This window comes from Zosterops lateralis (assembly GCF_965231275.1).
Source record: "Zosterops lateralis genome assembly, chromosome: 6".
Taxonomy (NCBI): domain Eukaryota; kingdom Metazoa; phylum Chordata; class Aves; order Passeriformes; family Zosteropidae; genus Zosterops; species Zosterops lateralis.
The window spans coordinates 34,659,384-34,678,655 of record NC_139761.1 but is presented as its reverse complement, the minus strand read 5'-3'; the positions used below and the strand labels follow the sequence as shown (position 1 = coordinate 34,678,655).

The 19,272-nt window shown below is 37.4% G+C and overlaps 1 protein-coding gene across 1 annotated transcript in view; it reads left to right on the top strand.

Moving 5' to 3' along the window:
- The window catches only part of COX16 (cytochrome c oxidase assembly factor COX16), a 42,801-nt gene that overhangs the window by 9,938 nt on the left and 13,591 nt on the right, over positions 1-19,272 (top strand). The window contains exon 2 of the mRNA XM_083862584.1: positions 2,585-2,662. Within this exon, the coding sequence (XP_083718710.1) occupies positions 2,585-2,662 (78 nt within the window). The remainder of the gene's footprint in view (positions 1-2,584; positions 2,663-19,272) is intronic.

Below are 19,272 nucleotides of genomic sequence, written 5' to 3'. Positions count from 1 at the left end.
CCAAAGTGCATCACAAACCAAGTGGGTTTTTTTCCTCTTAATAGTACCAAGGTGTTGTGAATAAAACTGCAGTGTCAGGCCAAAACCTGAATTCCAAAACAGGAAATGAGAGGGGTGTGTGTGTATCAACTTCTTTACTGTGTGTAGCTGCATATGTAAAATGCACTGTGTCATGGATGGCTGCTGTCAAGCAAGTGATAGGATGTGATGAGACAAAGTGAGTAGCATGTGACTTACTTCATGCAACAACCTTCAACTTGATTTTTTTGTAGTTGCAGTGTACATTGCAGAGTTTTAAAGCTAAAGAATGTAATATTTCCTTTTTAGCTTGCAGCATGGCTTTGTAAGCCAAGGTCTTCCAGTTGTTCATATTGCATCTCATAACAGGATATACTCCATGCAAGTTTATTGTTGGGCAAATTAATTTTTAATTGATGTCACAAGTAATTGCTGCTTTCTGGCTGGTTTAATAACTGAACCATTTCTAGCGTAGTTGCTTTTGCCTTGCTGTAGACATTTTTTGACAGCATACTAATATGAAAAAAAGGCAATAAGCTCTGGTTTGTAACAGCCATAAACTTGTCTATAGCATTTCAGATTTGTGTTTATTAGGACTTAAAGTTTATTAACACAGTGGCTGTAAATTAACATAATTCTTGTTAGGAATTAAGGAAGATCAGCTAATGAAAATTTATGCTGAGGCGTCAACCATGTTAAAATTCAATTACGGTCTGATCCTTGAGATTTTCAGCATTATGTGCTACCATATCTTCATCTGACAAATCTTCTGATGTGATTGAATAAATATTGAATAATGTTAAAGTTCTTTTTGAACCATTTTGAACACTTCATTTTCTGCTTTCTGTTATTTTTTCTTACAAAATACTGACAAGAAAAAGGCTTTCCTTTAATTTACTTTTTTCCCTACTGAATATTTTGATTATTCAATATCTGCAAGATCATCATTAATCCCTTGGAACAGTTATGGCACAAGTATGATGCCATCCAGTTTTTGGTCATTCATATTTCTAGCCACTGGACTTGGTCCCATATGATGATTTTCTGATTGGCTTTCTAAAACCAGTGTTCTGTGGCCCAGCAACTGGGTGTTCATATTGCAAAATTCGTGTCTGTTTGTTTTTTATTATCAGCTAGATTTTAAGGCTTATTGAAAGGGCCAGAAATAGGCTCTGGAGCCTTTAACTCCTGGCTATGTGTGAAGTCCTCTGTCCAAAGTAGAAGAAACCCGTCAGTTCTGGGGTACCAGCCTGTACCTTACCAGCATCTAAGTGTGTGTCTGGAGAGAGTGTTCATGTGATTGTGAGTAATTTTACCTGCTTGGTGGGAAATAATGCAGTTCTGCAACTTTGAGAATGAATAAGTGTAGAAGGCAAGTTTTTGTTTCTAATTTCCAAATCTTTGCAGCCACAGTGACATGAACTTCCACTTTCTGGAAAGAACTTAAGCTTTAACTACGTGCACAGCATAATTGGAACAATTGTTGGACACAGGCCATTGCTGCAAACCTAATATGTAGTAAGAAATCAACCAGCAGTGTGTAGAAAACAGCAGTTCAGCAACAGCCTGTAATGAAGGAGTGTAACAGCAAAATTGCATGATGAAAGAGGCTGGTGGTGGTGGGTTTTGTTTGGATTTTTTTTCTATGTTCACTCAGGTCCTTAGAGCTTCCTCATGCTTCCACCTTCCTCAGATGTGCATCTCTAGATGTGAAGCCTTTTGGCCTCCTGTGCATCTGCATTGACAGAGAACAGCAGACACTTTGAGGTCAGAGCAGTAGCAAGGGACCTGAATCTTACACAAAGTAGCTAGATTTCTTAGCTAATTTTTGAGTCTCTTCGTTTTTTTAAACAATACTTGATCTTTGGATGGTTTATCCATTTCTAATGGTAAAAATGCATACACAGTTTTGTGATATCACTCTGTCATAAAAAAGAATAATATAATGATTTCTTATGTGGATATGGAGCCCCCCATTTCTCCCTTTATTATTCTTAAGCTTCACAGGCATGGAGGAAATTGTAGGATAACTAAGGAGTAATAAAAGGATAGGTGTGCTAGATATGATTTCTTAGCCTGAGTGATAATATGTTATTGAATTATAGCTACAGTCATGGTCTGTTCAGAAGCTTAATTAGATCTGTTACCCACAGACATCAGAGTAAGTCAGTGTGGCATTGTTACTTCCCCATAGAGTTTGAAAATTTATGAGAATAAAACCTGTGGCAGTGAAGTAAAGGTTCCTTTGCTACCATTATGTCAGGAAACCACATCGGGAGGGAAAAGAAGGGGTAAGAGGAGAGGAAGTCCCTGGAAAGTCTGAGTCATGTAGCAGCTGTCTTTGTATGAAGGAGGAAATGTGGGAAATCCAGGCTCAGAGAGAAGAAGGAGACACCTGTACTTATTTTCTGAAGTATTATTTTCTTCACTTCCTGGTGTTCCTGCTGTAAAAACAGCAGAGTCCCTTGGTAAATGAATTGGGTCAGTATACACAGTATTTTTATAGATGTGCAAAGTGTTCTTTTCCATAACAGTCCTAACACATCTGTTTCTATTCTCTTTTCAGCTCTATCTCATTGGAGGATCTTTTGGACTCCGTGAATTTGCTCAGATAAGATACGATGTTCACAAACTACATGGCAAGGTAGTTTAAATGGTTTCCTCTGCTTTTCATTTCCTTATGCCTACATGATGCTTTCTAAAGAATTGATAGGACAAACAAACTTGGTGTAGAGGATTTGCCTTTCACTGCTTGGCCTTGAGCTACAGCTGAGTCTCATAGGCAGTAGGCAGAGTAGGTAACAATAAAGGGGCTGACATGATGATGAATCCTTTGCCATCCGTGAAAAAATCAACATAAATAATAGAAACATTTTGTCCCTTTGGTTGATTGTAAGTGGCAATTTTGAATCCTGAGAGGGAAGTGCAGCAATGTCTAGAAGGAGGTCATTACAAGGGTACTGTATCCAATTTAGAATAAGAAAACTGATATTTTAAAAGGTTCAGCTTTCAAACAATACTTGGCAGTGAGCATATAATGTTAAATGGTTTCCAGGGCTTGGCTTTGCATGGACTGAGGCAAGCAGGTACCTTTGACATTGTGGTACATCGTGTTCTTTAAGCCGTGTGAAGGAAACAGGGGCTAGACATTACCCGTTGTGTCAGAATATCCTGTATATAAGAAGCCTTTTTTTAAATGAACCTGAAGCATGTTTGCTAATGCTACTTACACCTCCAAGTGCAACACTAGTTCCAAATTGCATATGAAATGATCTGGAAGGAGCCTGTCAGTTCAGCAGAAAGTAATATTGGCTTGCTTTCCCTGGTTTGGTGACATGCAGGTCTCCTATTGCAATGCAGAGGGACTTTTTCTGGTCTCAGAGCTGCTGACTTGCAGGTTGCACAAAGCTGTTTTAAAGACTCTATGCCACTTTATAGAAAAAAAGAGTGCAGGACTGTGGATGCTGTGGCTTTCTACTGTGGTGAAATCTTTCAGATCCTGAGCTGTTGAGAGTTTGGAGACCTCTTTGTTTTGTTTTAGGCACTTGTGGACCATGTAAATTACTTTAATCATTCCTCATTGTTCTCTGTGTTGCATACCTGGCTTGGGCCTCCATGCACCTGCTCAGAACTGTATACGACAGAACCTACAGACCAGGGAGAATAATCTTACAAATCTTTTCTCTAGTGCTGTCTTCTGGGGAGCTTTTTTGTATCATTTCTAGCCTTTTAGGACAAGTTGGAGCCTTTTAAGTTTTTCTCCAACCAGACGGGGATGACAATGGAGCAAGAATTTGCCTGTTGTGTTCCTGTTAGTTTTTGGGTCAGATTCATACTCAGTGTATTGTATTTGACCCCCACAATCTGCACTGTGACAGCAACTCAGGGAAAAACACTGTTAATAGTTGTGCTAATTCAGATGTATGAGACTCTTTGTCCCAGCATTTATAATCAAGGGAAGCATTACTGAATTAGTCAGTAGTACATGAAAGTGGAAGCTACTTCACCCTGGAGTTCTTAAATTCCTAAAAGCTAAAGAGGGCTTCTGAGTTATGCTCTAACCAGTATTACTTAAGTCTGCAGCATCTCTTTTGTGTTTTCTTTCTCTTTTCCTTCCATTTTTATTCAGAAGTAGAGGACATTGAAGAACAGAACACTGCAGTATTGTCTCAGAACTAGCAACACCAACTTTGGTTTGTTTGTAGATGGAAAAATCAAAGCAACATGTTCCATTCATTTCTGTTTCTATGTCCATAAAAAAGGTGTTGAAAGCCATTCACTAAATAAGACAGCAAAGGAGACCAGAATGTATTTTAATGGATAAAAAAATTCAGTTTAAAATGTACATAGAACTCAGGAAAAGAACATTGATATGAGTAATTTAAAAGTGTTGTTAAAATCCTAATGCTTTTCTCTTATAATGCAGTTGGACTATTGTAAATCCTTATCAGAACAGGGACAGATGGACTAGTGTTTTCATTGGGGGGTTGGACAGTTACATGCGAAATGCAATAAGCAATAAAAGAAATAAGATGGGGGTTTTTTTGTTATACCTGTTCCTTCAGTATAATAAAATACTTAATTAAATACCATTTTCAATACAAGGAGCTCAAAAGACTTGCACAGAATTTAAGTGAATTAAGCTTCATAGTCCTACTATCAGAAAAGGCAGGAATTTTATTTACATTTTACTGCTGAAAAAATGGAGGTTGCACAAATCCTAAAGTAGGCTAAGATTTTTAACACCCAAGTGCCTGTCTTTTTTGATTATATTTTAAGGATGTGCAAACTCCAGTATATGTCACCTTTTGTAAGCATGATTCCTGAATTTGTTTTCTTGCTAATTCGACTGCTAAAAAGACAAAACTTAAACAATTGTTTTGTGGTAAATCTCTAATACATTTCAGATGCCAAACTATGATCCTTTGCCTTCAAAAGTACCTGTTTTTTTCCTTTTTCACTCTTAACTTCACACTGGGCTTAGAGGGAAGGCACGCTAGTAATCAACTTCTCAGTCCACAGTGATATTCAAAGGCAGTACTGCAGTAGAACTGCTGCTATGTAATCTGTGTGTCAGTGACTGGGGGGCTAGCTGCCACTTTGGATTCTTGTGCCTTAATGAAAAAAGCTGCATTAGTAATAACGACTATGTTATTAATGTCTAACTGACTTTAGAAGAATGTTCCCTGATAAAGGTATTAAAATTCAAGAGAAAATGGTGGTTTGGACCTTTGAGGGAGTATGATTTCGTTGTGATGCATTGGGCTGGGGCTGGCATTAGGGTTCGGAGAGGGACGGAGCCTAGAGCTGCAGTTGAAGAGGGGCCATTATTATTTAAAGAGCAGGTAGTTCATCCATTTAATTCATCTTTGAATATCAGGACCTCAGATATGCCCATCTCTTTCAAAAGCAAAAAGCCATTTTGCCTACACTTTTATCTTCTCAGGATACCAGATCAGTCGTATTCCCTCAGCACAACGAATGTCCTGCATTTAAAGGAAGCTTGCTGAGGCTCTTACTGATGTAATGCCTGTTTATTCTCCTGATACTAATCAAGGATTTCTCCATTATCTATTGTAGAAGAAATGTCCATTAATGGAGAAATAATTAGGTTAGGCAATTGTTCGCTTTCTGGGAAGAATTTATGCAAATGAAAATTGGTTACAGAAAACCAGGTATGCTTATAGGAAAACCATGTGGAATGAACAGAGAAGAAATTAGTAGGTTTGTATAGGCATTGTTCCAGATGCCTTTATTCATAAATGGAAGACTAGGCCCTTTCTTTGTCTTTTTTCTTGTGTATGTATTGGAGATGTTTATTCAATTTATATTTTTTTACTGAAAATGTAATTTCTATTAAATATACAGAAAATGTTTGTTCAACTATATAGCAGTCAATTATTTTTATGTACTGTGCACCCATTGTTGTCATTCCAGGTGTTGTAGAGACTTGCTGATTCAGATTTAGTTTTGGATATAAATGTTGGAACGTGGGATGTGGTCTGTACTGCTGGCTAATATCTATTGGAGAGAATTGAAGGGAAGTGATATATTAACTATCTGGAAAAGTTTATGATTTCCCCCTATCATTAAACCTTTTAGATTAAGAGAGTTTTTAAGCTCGAAATTGACTCTGTTGAAGAGGTATCACTGCAAGGCAGGTTCTCAGACTTTTTTGGGATGAGACTGAATGAGTTCCTCCAGAGTAATGTGTGGCAGAAGCACTTCTAAGAAAGCTGGAATCTCTATGCCATTTTGTTAGGAAACAAAACATAATCAGCCTCTGAAATCCGCAGATATTTCCTGCTGTGGACCTTTTAACTACAATAGTTTTAAATACTTATTGGTTTACAAACTGTGAGGATCCTGTTCACTTTTTATTTGTCCTGTGCAAAATGAGTGCACCCCAAAAGTAGAATAAGAAATAATACTATTGTTTTCTGTCTTAATGAGGTAGAAATTAGAGGCAGTAAAGAGTCCAAATGATAGAATTTCAGTTTCTCCTCCATGAGTTTTACTCTCAAATCGTTGTGCATTTAAATATGTATGACTGTTGCATTGCATTCCAGGAGTTAAAATCCAGATGAAAATGAAAGTTCCTGACCTGTTCGTTCACCATTCTATGAGCAATAAACCTGTAAACCCAGAAGGAGTACTCTGGGAGTGGTGGTGGTGGGAATCATACTCACTAAGTGTACCAGAACTGTAAAGCCTGCTTTATGCAGACTGGAGATTGCCTTTAAAATTTCTCAGCTAGTGTTTTTGACCAATTGGCTGGCATGAAGTTATCCGTGAAGCACTGCTTATTGACACCTGTAGAGCGTTAGTGTTGCCATTGTGAATCTTTTTTATTGTATATTTGCTTTGTCTTAAGGTACTAGTTCAAGAAATTCTGTAATTGTGAGGATCTCTGCTTTCATTTTATGATCCTGGAACTTGAATTTAGAACAAGAGCACATGTAGTCTGTAGAAGATTATTCTGGAAACCTTGCTGTCCTTTGAAAAGTGAAAGAGAAAAGAAGATTAATGTGATTACTTATGGCACTCTGACTTTTCTGGTTTACAGCAATTCTCATAGTGGGACTTGATAGTGGTGTGTGTTGACTCTCTGGTTGGTTACACTCAGTATTACAGGTTTAGAATATTGCTAGTTGGACCCTAGTGCTGTTCTTTAACACTGTGTCTTTAATCTCATGAGAGGGTGTCAGGAGACCCAGAGCAGCATGTGATTTAAAGAACACCCACTGATCTCACTGGAAATCTTATATCCATCTTGTTCAGATTCTCTCTTCAGTTACCTCCTGCACCACAGAGTTCCTCTCTACCTATCTCACTTTCTTAGTCTGTAGAATATAGGTAATTAATGCTGCTCTACTTTACATAGGATGTAGGAAAGTTAATTAATTCAAATAAAAGTAATTATTTAAATATTTCCTCAGGTGAGATCCATTACTTCAAGTGTTCTGGGTCAGGGTGAAAAAGCTAGGAAGAAATAGGAGTAGAGAACTGACTAGTTTCCATGAGACCTTTATGTCAAGCAAGAACACATCTGACATTTGCCTCAGGTGTAGGGAGTCAGTCCAGCATTTTCTCATTGTTTTAAGTGTATAGCTAAGAGGTGGTACCTGCCTATTGGAGTGCTTGTGTTGCTGTTGGAGCATTGCTCTGTTCACAGATGTACTGAAAAGAGTTTCACGCTGTTGAGATGGTTGCAGCTCCAGCAGCACAGTGTTTAAATAAGGTTCAGTGTCCACCCAAAAAGAGAATACATCTGCAAGTAGGGAATACATCTGCAAGTGACTGGACAAGGCCATGCCTTTTTGCTGGCTGGCACATATGTACTGCTGTCCTTATGTAAACTGCCTCAGGTATGTCTGTGGGAGTTGCACATATGGACGTGTCCTGGAGTAGTGCAGTAGAAATTGTCTGTTGGTTATTTTTAACCTTCCTTTTACCTGCCCATCCTTTTTATAAAGCCCATCTGGACAGGGTTTCTGTGCCCCAGCCGAAGTTTGGATTGTTTCTTTAGTTTGTTTGTTTCAGAAAAAAGAAGCATTACAGAAAAAAAAAATGTAATTTCAATGTTTAGTGTAATGTTAGTATGGTTTATGAATAATGTCATATTTCTAAATGTTGCATCATTTTTTCTTTTAAATTATATATTTCATACGAGGTGAAAATTTTAAAACAAAATCACTTAAACCTCTGAATATGTCTATAGTGTTTAAAATTACACAAATCATATGATTTTTTTAACTTAGATTTGTGGAATGTCAGCAGATTGTCCCTATCAGTACACATACTATGAGCTACTAGATGAAACTGGTTTACTGCAAGCTGACTTGTTTATCTTCTTTGAGCACCTGCTTCTGTGTTAAAAACCAGTATTTACTCTATTTGAAAAGCTATCAAAGATACTAAGAATTTAACTGAAATAGGTAGCAAGATGAAAAAGTGTGTTTTTAATTTTCTTCCATAAACTTTTCTATTGACTGAAAACTGCAAGATATACTTATTACAGTTCTTCGTGGATAAGCATCTGTGTTTGAAATCCAGTTACACCTTGGTGTTCCCCAAGGTCCTCAGTCTGACCAAAATGTCATGGACTTCACCATTTCAAGGGGTAATGTGGATAGGCCAAATCATTGTAATTGGACTGGACTGGGAAAATTCACAATGTTCTAATGACCATTAATGGACTTAATGCTACTGCTGCCAGCCCCAGCTTGTCCCATGCACTCAATTACCTTGTGTGTTCTGCAGCCTTTCTGCTTTATTTTATTGCAAATGGATTTAGATGGATTAAGACTCATCCTCTAGGCTTCCTGGTGTGCAAACACACCCTACCAATGTTGAGGTCAATTAAATTACTGCTGTTAATACTCAAAAGAGTCTAAATGGGTTCTTTGTATTATTAAAGATAGGGAAGTGAAATTTCAGTATCTGCTCAGCTAAATCTAAATGTATGTTTGTGGTGCTGTGCACTATGTCAGGGTTTCATCTTGTTCATTTTTCCATTGTTTTAAATGAAATATCTGGTTTGAGATAGGTATCTGGGTAGTCTATAAAGGAGGTTTGAGAGGAAATGCCCCAACATAGGTTTCATTCAGTTTTAAAGTAGATACTTGAGAAATATATTGTCCTCTGTTGATGGATTGAAAAATAGAGAAATCGAGCTTGAGATTTTATTATTACCCCATTGCAGTGAGACTATTACCTTCCTTAGTGTATGAATATGGTTATATTTTATTTGACCAGTGAATAACAGGTGAGATAAACTTCTACGTAACTGCAAGGTGTTGACAATTAATGTTTTTGGAAATACATACATACATACATATAAATATACGTGTATGTATGTATCTATATCTTTAAGCAGGACTTGTTTCTCAAGGAATGCCCATCTACTGCTGACTGGAGGAAGAGCCTAAACAGAGACTTTATTCTTCAAGTCAAAAGTTCAGATGAATAAAATTAGGTGAGATGAAGCCCACCCTGGATACTCCTTTGCTGGAGCTTCATCGGCAACTAGCAGATGCCTTGAAGGTAGAGGAACTCTTATTTAGTCTATTGTTTGTGCCTGAGGTATTCTTGTATTCTAGAGGATGATTCCGTAGAAGTTTGTATTAAAACATCCTGATTGGTTTGAGTGTGAACAAAATCAGAACGTCTTCAGTTGGTGTCTGGTGGAATATTTTGGATGGGAAAGGTATCCTTTCTAAACCCATCAGCCAAGGAATGTGGAATTATTTTAGTGTCTGTCACGGAACTTGGCAGCATAATCAAGTCTTCTCATCTAGCATTTTAGCATTTATTTATTTATAACTGCATCTTCCTATGTTTAATTGGTTTCAGTAAGTTAATTACACAAGTGCAGCATGGCAAGGAATTGATGTTGGTGATTATTGTTTTCTTCTTTTTCTTTTCCTTAAGCAGGTCAGGTTGGCCTGGGTCTCAAGTCTAATGATAAACTGGCTAATTTCCTTATATAAGTAGATTCAGTTGATTTTTGAAGGCTAAACACATTACTGAGTTTGGCCCTAGGTCCTTCCAAAAACTAAGAAAATAACACACTGAGATGTTGTTTGGTGCTGTAGAGAATGTGAGAGGCATACATTTAGGATTGCTTATAGGTGGGGAAAAAAAAAAGGCTTTGTCATTCAGTTACCTTTACATAATTAAGCATGTTTTATTAAATTAAAGTAGACCTTACTTTTAGGTAGGGCCTGCTTAGTGGGAGGGGTTTGGAATTGTGTATTTAGTCGGGGGGATTAGCTCCTTGTTGATGGCTAAACAGTGACTTTGTTTCTATTTGCAACTGGAATATGGAACTTGTTTCATTTTTTGACCAGGGTTCAGAGCTATCCAAGGTAGTAATTTCAGTCCTGCCATGTGGCACAAAAATGAAAGGATAGCAAGAGCTTTTCATACACCCAGTACTGTGGTGGTACCAGATGTTCAGATGTTTTCTCTCAGTTCAGTTCAGTTCAGAAGGGTTGTATGGAAATGAGCTCTCTATCCATGTTACTCTTGAAGATTTTGAGGTTCATCTGCTAGTGTTTGGTTCATGTTTTTGCATTGATTTCAGCAAAAGTTAATCCATTTTACTTGAACTCAGATGACTTCTCTACATTGTCTGTGAAGAGCTGTCTGCTGAATTTGCTATGATACCGGACAGAGATGTATGTTTCCTTTTTTCAGACATTCTTTCAGTTTAGCATATAAACCACCATTTTTTCTGTAAAAGGCAAAAGCTCTGGGATTCAGTAAGATTTTTGTTGCCACATTCTGAAGCTGACACTGTGTGTATATTTTTGAATGGTTTCCAGTGGTTGGATCTGCTTAGACCCAGTGCTTATTGTCACCACAGACAGCTTACAGCACTGTAGGATGACTTGGAGTTAAGATATTACCTCACATTGTTGAGCCTCTCTGTGATAAAATACAATATAGAGTGCAAGTATTAAGAGTTCTTTTTTTAAAACAGAAGCAATTTTTCCATTTTTTACTTGATGGTGATTCTGTTGTCAAGATTAGATTCAGATAAAGATAAGGTTATTAACTGGAGGAACTCATTCCAATGCTATTGCAAGTGGAACTAATTTCAATACATAAAATGTTGATAGCTTTCAGATATTTACATTTTATATACTACCAAGAATTCTGTTTGGTTTATTTAAATCCTGTCACATTGCCAAAATTAATTACTGGTATTTTTGCCTTGCAATTGAAGTGATTACAAGTGTGTAACTTAGCTTCAGGCAGCTTTTAGCCAAAACATAATTTAATACCTAGCTGTTTTTCCCAACACCTCCCTCAAGCACCAGAAAACCTCTAGTTTTCCAGTCTGATCTTGAGAAGCCAAGAGCCATGATGTCAGCAGATCCCAGTCCCTTGGATTTTCTGGTCTTCTAGATTGCTATCATTTTTACAAAGAAAATGTTGAAAACCTTTTGCCAAGGCACGTTTCCATGTTAAGTGCAATTTCTGTCTAAAGGGACCTTCCCTCTCTTCTCCTTTGTGTTTTGAGGCTTGAAGCCTCATTTGAAGCCAAATGGTGCTGTTGCAAACTTCAGCTCTATGGCAGCCTAAACAAGCAGAGCCTAAACTCGTATCTAGAGTAAAACCAACTAATTAAAGAATGCATTATCTGTCTCTTTTTAAGTATCTGTCACTGCAGAAAGTATTTATTGGTTTGCTTGTCATTCAATAGATGCTGCATTTCCCCAGAGTCAGCACTGAACCTCCTGTATGTTATGTCAGGCAGTGCTTAACTGCCTTTTCTTTGATGAGGCATAAAAATGGAACGTGCCCTTTAGAACCTTAGTGAGTTCTGAAATTATTGTTGTAGCTGGTAGAGCATCATGTCTTGCCTCTCTGGAGCACAGCTCCAGGGGGGTAGACGGTATCTGAGGTTGTATCTTGTTCCCTATGTGAGTAGATGGGCAGCTCTGGGAATTCACACACTGTCCCTCCATTTCTGCAGCCTCAGAGACTCTGTGTGCTGTCTGTGCAGCCTACCAAGCCGAAGCTCTGGGATGATTCAGGGCAGGAGGCTAATTAGGTATTCCCAGAAGAACCTTTCTTTCTTCTTTGATTACAGTGAGGCTGTAGGAATACAGGCTTTTTGGATACTGCTTAGAGAAGAGAGACTACTTGTCTTAGTAATATCTAAAATGTATGAATTGAAATATTTTGCATTCGTAAATTTTAGCAAAATTGTTTCGTTAATGTTGGATGTTAAGCCCTTAAAAGGAAAACGCTTTGCTGTTCATGTTTTAAACTTAATTACACTAGTTTACTGTTGTAACCTTCTCTAATATACCCATCAGAATGTCTGATCCTTTGACAGGTAAACATGTTATTTATGAAAAATTGTGGTAAAATATATTTCAAAAGAAAATAGTGTGTGATGTACAAGCATGTTGCAAATTCTAGTAATTTAAAGTGTTCGTGATTTAGGAAATTAAAACCTTTTGGAAGTACAAAGTATTAGAATATGATCTTTCTTCTTAGTATAAAACTTCACTAGATGTCAGTGTGCAAAGTATTTTCCCTTAAATGCAATGAGAACTGTAGAATAAGAAGTGTTAATTCCTTCAACGCATGCAGATTTTAAGATGGCATTTATTAGAATTTGGTGGTAATTTATTTGGAAAAATTCCTTTTCAGAGCACTGAAAACAATTTTGATAAGTTCACACTGGATTCCAAAAATTGTTTCTGTTCAAAAAGACATTGAAAAGTCAGCATTTGTTTCATTACTCTATAAATTTCTGTAAAAACCAGATATGTAAATCAAAATGATATTTTAAATCATAATTCAAACCATTTTAATGTTTAAAACTGCGGACTATTTGGTTTAGTTTTATATTCTTGATTATTTTCAGTGAGAAAAAAATGTTAATGTATATTTTCTTGCTGTTGATTTCTGGGAACTATAGTTGTTTGTATGGGGGTAGCAGGCATATTTCCACATGGCTCAAGATAGGGCTTAGGCATTAACTTACACCCTTAAAGAGGGAAAAAATTGCATATATATTTATAGATGTTTAACTCTGGTTAGGAGAAGCATTCTTAATCTGTTAATGTGCTTGTGCATTATTTTAACTGTGTTATGTTTTTTATATTATATTTGAAGGATCAGACTATCTCTGTTCCTACGTGAGAAGGTTGATTGTTTGGAGTTTTTTGGGAGCTGGGGTTTTTTGAGCATTTCTGGTGTTATTTTATTGAAGCTTCAACGTTTTTATGGAAGGTTTTGTCTCCTATGGGATAGACTTTTCCCTTTAAATTACTTCCTTTGTGTTTCTGAACTGACACACTAAGCGAAAAATAGTGGTTTGGATATTGTGTGGTGCCTTTGGTTTCACTTTGGTTCAAGTGAGCTGCTGCCAGAAACAGTTTACAGCTGAGCTGAACTGAACAGCCAGTGAGCACCTGGACACAGGTATTCCTGCTGATGTACAGAACTAACAAGGACACCCTCCCCAATCCTCTTCTGTCTGATAGTACAGCACTGAAAAGATTCAGAGGAGGTGATGCTTCCAAGCTGCCTTCAGCTGCCAATTCGTGATTTCTCTCTTGAAGCTGCTTGCTTTGAACAGAAACTTAAGTGACCTTCATGTTTTTCAGAGTTACCGCAGAGAGGTTGATTCTGGTCAAAGGTAGGATATGACTAGAGGAAGCCATAAGGGGTAAAAAAAACCCTATAAACTATATTTACTCTAGTTTTCCAGCTTGAACTTGCATAGTAGGTACAGAATATTAAAAAAGGAATCTTCAAAGAATATGACCAAAAAAAAATTGACTCTGCTGGAGTTGCATCCAAAGTTGCATTTTAGGTTGTTTCTAGCTGTTACATATATTCTATTTAGAGGCAAAAAGGGTGGGTTTTTTTCCTAAATACTGGCATCACAAATTTACACCTTTTTTTAATACCAAAAGGAACATTTTTTGTACTGAATTTTACTGTGAAATTAAATTTATGCTAGCATACTCAGAGCCAAGGTTTACAGCACTAATTTGGTATAAATCATATAAATAAATGTGCAACTGAAAATCAAACTGGATGTGAAAGCATACCAAAATTAATTAAATGATGAGTACTTTCTCTTCAGAACTGAAAATTCTAGAATCCTTGTTAGTTTTGTTGACCTTATATGTGAGAAATCTAGATATGCCTAAATGTTTGCTGAAGTATGGGATACTTTGGCCATCATACTAACCTTTAATTGCATTTCCCATGACATTATCACATGAAAAAGTCTGATCCAAAGTTTGGGACTGTCGGTCTTTTTTTGATCAATCTGGAAGCAAGTACAAGGTTTGGATTTTGAGAGATCACTGGTGCACTGTGTACTGTAACTCTGGGAACTGCTGCTGTAACAACAATTTATATTGCTCCTTTGGAAATGTCTGCATTGATTTCTGTCAGAGGCTGGATGAGATGGATTTTTTTTGTTTAACTGTCTGTATTCTATGCATATCATAGGAAAAAGTCAAAGGACACAAAGCCGGGGTTTCCATCTAGACAGTCTCAGCTGTCTCCCCACTGTTCAGAAATGTTCCCATCCAGTTGATATCCTTGCATCATACCCTATGCAGTATAAAATCACAGAGTCATGGAGTTGTTTGGGTTGGAAGAGACCTTAAAGATCCCCTAGTTTCAGCCCCCTTCCATGGATAGGGGTGCCTTCCACTAGACCAGGTTTCTCAAAGCTCCATCCAACCTGGCTTCAAGCAATTACAGGGCTGGGGCATCCACAGCTTCTCTGGCAACCTGTTCCAGTGCCTTACTACCCGCACAGGGAAGAAAGTAGCCCTATGTAAGTGTTTTTTTAAATGTATTTAGGTAATATAGTTGAAGGATAGTTGTGAATGAAGTTGCACAAAAACAGTATGTTTTGCCTTGCCCTTCTCTGTTACCTAAGACTGTATGCCAAAGAGCTTGGCATGAGTACAACCCTCGTTGTACCTTACAACCTCTACAAGCTTTGTTCCTTTAATTTCTTAAGTAGAACAGCACTCAGCTTGGCTGTAGATTACACTGCATTTCCTGAGTCCTGGGATTTATCCTCTCCTGTCTACAGCTTCTCACTCTGCTCATAAACCACAACTTAGAATATTTATGACACAGACTTCTGTAGCAATTTATGGGAGTCTTCTCAAGGAAGATTAAAGTTGACTGATCCACTCAAGATTGCTGATTTTCCATTTAGAGGAGGTAGGCATATGATAAATGTTTTCAAAGAAGATACGCTGTGGGAGAGCTGGAATTGATGATTCTGGTTTACTTTGAAGTTTAAAAAATGGGTGGGGAGAACAAATTTAAAAATTTCATATGAACAGTCATTTTGTGGACTCTTTGTGTTGTGGATACTGCAGGAAAATTGTGTCCCATCTATTTATGCTGGGAGAGGCAGATGGAAAAATAAAAATCTGAATCCTAATTCATGTTCATCAAATTCAGGCCACTGTCTTCTCCCATTTCCAAAGCTGAAATCTTTTTCAATGGGATATTATTTTGTGGAGGACAGGGTAGGAACAGAAACTCAGGTTTTAGTAAAAGTAACAAACTAGTTTTAGAGTAGAAATATCTTCTACTGTTTTCTGGAAATGCTTGCTAGAGGGAAAGTTCTGTAAAACTTTGGCATATAAATATTTGGTGAGTACATGCCAGGACACAAGTATCCAATGTACTGCACTGACTTGTGTGAGAGGAGGCTGTTAAAAGCACAATCCTCTTTTCATGACGTGGCTGTCTCCTGACAGTTTCCTTGGGTAGTAACTGAACCCATCATTTTAGAAAATGTAATATATTCAAGTCTTAGTTTGCTCTGAAGCCCATGGCCACAAACAGTACATGGACAAATAAATGGTAACATTTATAGCATAGAAAGACTGCTTGTGAAAATGGGCTATTTGAATTACAGATCCAGGCATATGTGTTCTGTGGACAAGAGGGATGTTACCCTAAAAATGGGAATGTGAGTCAACTTGGTGGTCCTCTCTGAATGCTGAACAGGAGCAACACTGCTATTCTGCTTTGTAGTCCTGTGTTTTACAGAATCGTATAATAATTTGGGTTGGAAGAGACTTTCAAAGGTCTTTTAGTCCAACAGTCCTGCAAGGAGCAGAGACATCTTGAAGTAAATCAGATTGCTTAGAGCCCCATCAGCTTGACCTTAAATGCTCCTAGGGATGGGACATTTACCACCTCTCTGGGCAACCTGGGCTAGTGTCTCACCACGCTCATTATAACAAACTTCTTTCTTATACCTGGTCTAAATCTACCCTCTTTTGTCTTAAAACTGTCAGCCCTTGTCTTGTTGCTACACACTTTGCTAAAAAGTTTGTCTTTCTTGTAAGCCCCCCTTACTGAAAGGCCACAATCAGGTTTCCTCAAAGCCTTCTCTTCTCCAGAATGAACAAACCTAGTGATCTTAGCCTGTCCCCATGGGGAGAGGTGTTCCATGCCTCTAAACTTCAAAAGGGGGTAGTGATGATATTCTTTGGGTTCCCTTGTGGAAGGTTTATCCTTTCCTTATCTTGGAGCTAAAGTTAGTGACATTCACAAATTTCTGTGACTGTCTACCCGTATTATTTGTTTCTGAGCCAAAATGAGCAGTGGTCAATGAGTATCAATATAAAATTGTTACCTGTAGAATTTTTTAAGTAGCAGCATTTTTAGGTTTATAACTGATGAGAAATACTTGTGTCAAAAACAAAAAATCCACTTTACTGAGATGAGTGTACGTTTTTTTCACAGGGCACTGCAGGAGTCCCCGGTTTGACAGGGGCTGCAAGCCCCAGTTATTCCTGCTTTGCTATGTAATGATGCCTCTTGTCTGCACCCCAAGGTGTTTAACATTTTTAACACCTAGAAATGCTGTCCAGGTTCTAATTGAAAAACTGAAATGTCAGCCTTGAAATGAGAAGCGTCAGCCTAATTCTAAAAAGGGTTTTACTTACTTACAGCCTCAAGTAGCTGCCTACTAAGATTTCTAAGAATGTTTCTGTGCTTAACCTCTATTACTTTTAGCTGTTAGGAATCTTTTAAAAATGTGTTTCTTTGGGAATCTTTTGAAGTTAAGAAGAGGTAATTCTGAAGGAATGGTGGGAGTGTGAAATGGGACAAAATTCTAATTTGAAACCTGGATTCTTAAACCTTTTCTGAGATTTTTTTTTTTATATTGCACTTGCCCTTGCCCTTTCAGTTGATGTAATATGAGATAAGCCTGTATAATGCAAAATATAGAGAATGTTTTATTCATTTTTGCTGCAAGTGCTAAAAAGGAAAAAAAAGCCCATCCCAGAAAAAGAGAAGAAGTAAAGGCTTTAAAAATTGTATTTATAGTATTGGTTTCAAAGCCTTCAGATGCAGACAGCATCTCGTGAAGATTGTCTAAATACTTGTATCAAGTATTTCAGTAGTCTTTCAGTAAGAATTTAATGTGAAGTTATGTTGTAATTATACATGCACACATCTTTAAATTCTACATTTAGAGACAGAGTTTGTATTTAAATGGATCTTAAAGGAACAGCTGAGATTTTGTTGAACAAGAAGAGTCCTTTAGTGTAAAGGCATATCTTTTCTGTTCCTTCCTGCCTCCTAAATAATGATGGAGAGGGCATTGTCAGGCTGTTATGGCATTTGGGCTTCATCTGCTGCCATCATCGTATTTACTAATAAAGATTTGTATCCATAATTTAGCTGAAGATCTGTTTGCCAGTGCATAGCTAAATACTTGTAGCTTATTTGGCAGTATGTGTTGGCATAGCAGTCATCATGGAAGCAAAATGTATGCTTGTATTTGGATCTTGTGGCAGATGTGTAACGCAACGGAGCTACTGCTTTGGCATGGGCACTGTCCTGGCTCTGCCCCCATTTGAAGTGTTCCCTGGTTATGATCTGTGATTGTGGCTCATACTGATGTTTATCTGCTTTTTCAGAATGAAAATAACATCATTCTGTTTTTCTCTTTTTTTGGTGGTTCTTGTGATGTGTCAAAGATAGCCCAGCATCATACAAACACAGTGGAAACAAAACTTAATAATACACTTTTTCTTAACTTCTGTATGGGTTCCTAAAACAATTTGTAATCTATCCATCTCATTTGGTAGCTGAAAAGCTGGGATTTGCAGTCAAGGCATTAGAAGGTGAAGGTGACTGAACTACTGTGCAGGCTCGAGTGTGTTTAAATTATTCTGTGGGAGTAAGTATGTATGTAGGGAACAAAACAGATAAAGAGAAGAGGAAATACATACTTGCTTCTCTTTTTTTAACTTTTTTTTTTTTTTGTAGAACTTGGGGCAAAAGAGTGGGTTTGGCAGAGTGAACTTAAGATTTGTAGCTTGCCCTCAAAAGGGTTTAACTAGTCTTTTTGGATAAGTTAATTAGCCAAATAAAATTTCTGCTTCCTAAGAAGCAGCACTCTGTTAATTTTGCATTTACAGGGTATTTTTTAAAAAGAAATTTCAACTAGGCTCCTTCATTTCTGGATTTTTTTATTAATATTAAAGCTATAGCTTCAAGCTGGAATGCTGTGTCTCAGTTTTAGCTGTCTTTGTGCAGGCAGAGGGGAGTGAAGACAGGAGAAAGTCTGAAGACAAAAAGGGCTGGAAAGGAGAAGCAGCAGTAATTTAACTCATTAATTGCCTTTGCCTTACACAAATGTGGCCATGCAAACACCACACATTAAACAAACACACTAAAAATTGATTAAATAAAACTTGATAATGGGTATATTGAACTATTTTTGTAAGTTAAATTCTGGATGTGGTTAATTAGGTAAAAATGATGTTTCAACAGTGATACTTTGCCTTATTATTAAATGAAGGGAAAATATAGGGTGAAATAAAACTGTTGCTGCCTTACTTAGTGGAGCTTTTATTTCCCCTTGTCCATATGTGTATTGTGAGAGCACAAGGCATAACAAATAGTGTTTCCATTTAGTTCTGAATACAGTGAGGTCCATGATCACTCTTCTCTCTGTGAAAGCAAACTTCAAAGCCTGTCTGGCTGCCCAAAGACTTTGCATTTCTGCGCATGTGATGGATGGGATCGTTGTTCTAATGAAGCATGGCTGTTGTTGGAGGTTGTGGTCACAGGAGAGATGCAATCCATCTTTAATGAGGGGAAGTTCTACAGAGGCCTTGAATGCCAAGACAGAGATAGAGCATTTCATTTTTTATTTGATGTAGAGGGCCAGTGCAGAGACACTATCTTGTTTAACGATTTTTTTTTTTTTAA